Genomic DNA, 4,059 nt, shown 5'->3' with positions numbered 1-4,059 from the left:
AAACTGTGGTGTTTTCGAAATATAATAATAAACACAAGGAGCGTCTAATCTGGTCGCAACACTCTTATCGCTCTGGTAATGTTTAATGCCTTCAAAATACGATACAACGCAAATTCAAAGTGCATGAAAATGACGACTCACCACAGCCCCGAGCTTGATTTTCTGCAATCAGACAGTTCCATCTCGGGGTAATAGGAGACAATGACACCTCAAGTGTGTGGTTTATGTCCAGTCTACTTCGTAATTTTGTTTTAGTCGCTGTTGCTGCAGAAACTCCCCACCTCACACAGGTAGGATGTCGGAAATAGCAACAGTGCTATTGTGGCGATCTCAGAGTATTCAGCCATAACTTTGATCCAGTTGTTTCGAACGTACTTTTAAGGCCGCCGTCATTTGCGATCTCCAAGCAGCTTTTTTACTCATTTTGCGGGCTTCGGTGTTTTGTTTTTGAGCGTCGTCGGTCACGTGACCGAGAAGCGTAGCTTTACGTGAGTCAAGCGTGACACAGACGGATGTACCAGAGAATCCGGTAATTTTTCAAAATAAAACATCTTTCGTATTCCAAAATAAATAAAACGGAAATTAGGCAAGTTCTTTCTGTGCGGCCCGGCACCAAATGCCCTGCGGACCGGTACCGGTCCGCGGACCGGCGGTTGGGGACCCCTGATCTAGAGTACCCAGAGACAACCCGCACAGACATGAAAATGCCAACTGCACACAGGGAGGCCGGAGCTGGAATTGAACCCGGTACCTCTGCACTGTGAGGTCGACGCGCTAACCACTGGACCAATGGGCCGCTTGCGTATATACATTGGATATTTATTTTGCTATATATGATGTGTGCAAAATTAAGAATCATGATTTGAGTTTGAAGGTGTACTCAAAGCGGCGACCCGGTGATCCAGTGGTTAGCGCGTTGACCTCACAGTGCAGAGGTCGTGGGTTAGATTCCGGCTCCGGCCTTCCTGTGTGCAGTTTGCATGTTCTCCCGGGGCCTGCGTGGTTTTTCTCCGGGTACCCCGGTTTCCTCCCACATTCCAAAAACATGCATGGCAGGCTGATTGAAAAATGAATGAATGTGTGTGTGTGTGTGTGTGTGTGCGTGCGTGCGTGTGCGTGCGCGTGCGTGCGTGCGTGCGTGTGTGTGTGTGCTATAGCTGCTACAACTGTATTTCTTCTCCGCAGCTTCTCTCAGAATAACAGACAATATTGTCTCAAATCTAATAGGAGTTTTTATTTTCTTCTTCCTCCACTAGGTCTGATGATTCCCGTCTTCTGCGTGGTGGAGCAGGCGGACAGTGGGAACCAGGCAGACGGATGCGACGGAAGGGAGGAGCACGCAGAGTTTGTTCTAGTGCGGAAGGACATTCTCTTCTCCCAGCTGGTGGAGACGGCACTGCTGGCCCTCGGCTACTCGCACAGCTCGGCCGCACAAGCCCACGGTCAGTGTCATGTACCTGTTCGATTACTTGTACAGTATTTAAAGGGAATTGTGGGTTAAGTGTGGATGAGCAGCAGTTGGAAGTGGTTGTCAAATCAAGACCTAGACTGAGTGCATCAAACCATTTTTTATTTGGTACTAAAATCCACACTTGTCCTTGAAATACCTTCAATCTGTTTGTTTTGCCATTGCTCGTTGGTATCAGTTAAGTGTTTTGACTGAAATGTACCACACAGAAGCAGATGGGTGTCAATGTTTGGATGAAAAGAGCCTTACAAACACTGTACTTTTGCAGTGAGTATATAAGGTCTTCTTGTTACAGTACAGTAGAAACTGTATTGTAACAGTGAGCACCCAAAAGTGGGTCGAGGACCCATGTCAGATGAGTCGCAGACAGTTAATAAAAAATGACATGTATTTGTATTCAGATTTTTTGCCGCATAGCACTAAGGCGTACCAAATTCCCACATAGAACATATAATACGCATAAATAAGCGTGAGAAAATGTTACTCACTTGTGTTCTCGTCACTAGCTTATCTGTACAAAAATACAATGCAGCTAATCTTTTGGCTAACGGGCATCATACCTAGTGATATGCTTTTGGTGGTATGTTAGAAACTTTTTAAAAATGTAACATCGTGTAAATGTAATTTCAGAGGCTATTTTAATTTTTAAAAAATGCATTCCCTGTGATGAGCTGGCAACCAGTTTAGGGTGTACCCCGCCTACTGCCCAAAGACAGTTGGTACCGTGACCGCTCTAGCATGCCCGTGACCGGCTAACGGGCATCATACCTAGTGATATGCTTTTGGCGGTATGTTAGAAACTTTTTAAAAATGTAACCTCGTGTAAATGTAATTTCAGAGGCTATTTTATTTTTTTAAAAAATGCATTCCCTGTGATGAGCTGGCAACCAGTTTAGGGTGTACCCCGCCTACTGCCCGAAGACAGGTGGAATAGGCTCTAGCATGCCCGTGACCCTCGCGAAGATAAAGCGGTTCAGATCATGGACGGATGGGAAAAAAAATATTATTAAGGTCTCTAAAATCGGTCACGACTTTGCAACAACAGGAAGATGCTATCACAGGGTGACAACAGCTGAGAAAGAACCACTGCTCTCCAATGTTTTACTAAGACACTGTACTGCATTGTTACAGTGAGTATACAGTACAGTGTTTTTGCTGTCACTGTACGGACACGTATACCATTAAAGAGAGCTGATCCTTACTGTTTATGTGTTTCCATCGAGTCAGTGTGTCTAGACAGACAATACTGACCATTTATATTGCGTTTAAGGCAGACACTGATTTGGTAGTGAGTTTCCGGCACGCAGATACCATACTGCTCGTGTGTTTAAGACAGACTGCATTTTTACCGCTGGCTTACACCACACACTGTCCTCTAAACAGCAATTAGACACTATTGTTAAAGTCACTGTGCTGTAACATTGTACCAGTCAATGTTCCAGAGGCACCAATATGTTTCACAAACACAAGACACTAAGAACCAAGAACAAAATGTTGGAAAACAATGTATTTTTGTGTAAGTATGTGTAAAGAATGCATATGAAGGACAACAAAAGCTAAGATGTCAAGTGTTGCACATATTGAAGTCATCTGCAAAAGGACAGTGACACTCACTCATCCTCCTGCATGCACAACATTGCACTTTCGTAGAAAGGGTTCCGTCAGTCGTTGCACTTATGAACAAAAAAAAAAAAAAATGACCCAGCCATTCGCAAGACACTTTACATCTGTTAGAAATCTTAACCAAAATGTTTGCATGTGTCATCGGCCGCTAGTCCTGTTCAATTTAGCGGACGCATAAATACACATGCACATGCTGCTTCTAATGTGATCGAGTTTGTCGTTTTCTTCCTGACTTGTAAACACACTGGTGCAGCTAAATCCTCTTTTACGGCCTCAAGGCCGGCACTTCTTATCAGGCCTGCAGCTCACCGTGAAGCCTCGTGAACACAACCATGCACTGGATGCATCTTACGAGTCAAGACCGAAACACCCCCCTCACCCCATTTTTAAAATATGCTTGGAACCCCAGGTACCAGACCAGAAAATTGATTTTTGGATATTTTCAGATTTTTTTTCAGTGAATTTATTTCCACATTTTTCTCCGATCTCCGTTAGCAACACATAATGGATGTTTGTCAGTATCTTCTGCGTGCGTGCGTGCGGATCTGTGAGTTTTGTGTTTTTGTTTTGCTGACTACCTGAGATGGGCGTGGCCATGCCACACCCCCACTTCTCCCTCACCCCAAGGTTAAAAGTCTAGCTCTGCCAATGCCAACGACATCACTTAAACTAAAGCCCCGTTCACACGACAACGTTTGGTCCGACGCAGCTCCGAAACAAATCCAGTCGAGCATTCACACGTGCACATTTGCTCCGGCGTAGCTCCACTAAAGAGCTTATACCGGACCAAATTTGATCCACCTCAGGGAGGTGGTTTAAAAATTTGCTCCAGAGCAAATGCTCGTTTGCGACGCTACGCCGAAACAAATGTGCACGTGTGAACGCAGCTGGATGAAATTTGCTCCAGAGCAAAGGCTCGCTTGCGGGGGAGTGGCCTCGCTACGCTCGCCACCAGATGCACGGAATCC

At 45.1% G+C, this 4,059-nt stretch overlaps 1 protein-coding gene across 3 annotated transcripts in view; it reads left to right on the top strand.

Annotated features, from left to right (window-relative positions):
* The window catches only part of satb2 (SATB homeobox 2), a 54,256-nt gene that overhangs the window by 13,119 nt on the left and 37,078 nt on the right, over positions 1–4,059 (top strand). For all 3 annotated transcript variants that reach the window (XM_019867724.1, XM_019867723.1, XM_019867725.1), the window contains one exon: positions 1,257–1,442. In XM_019867724.1, coding sequence (XP_019723283.1) covers positions 1,257–1,442 — 186 coding nt within the window. The remainder of the gene's footprint in view (positions 1–1,256; positions 1,443–4,059) is intronic.

This window comes from Hippocampus comes, unplaced genomic scaffold (genome assembly GCF_001891065.2).
Source record: "Hippocampus comes isolate QL1 unplaced genomic scaffold, H_comes_QL1_v1.1 scaffold27, whole genome shotgun sequence".
NCBI lineage: Eukaryota > Metazoa > Chordata > Actinopteri > Syngnathiformes > Syngnathidae > Hippocampus > Hippocampus comes.
The sequence above is the reverse complement of the archived record's forward strand: the minus strand, read 5'-3'. Positions and strand labels throughout refer to the sequence as shown.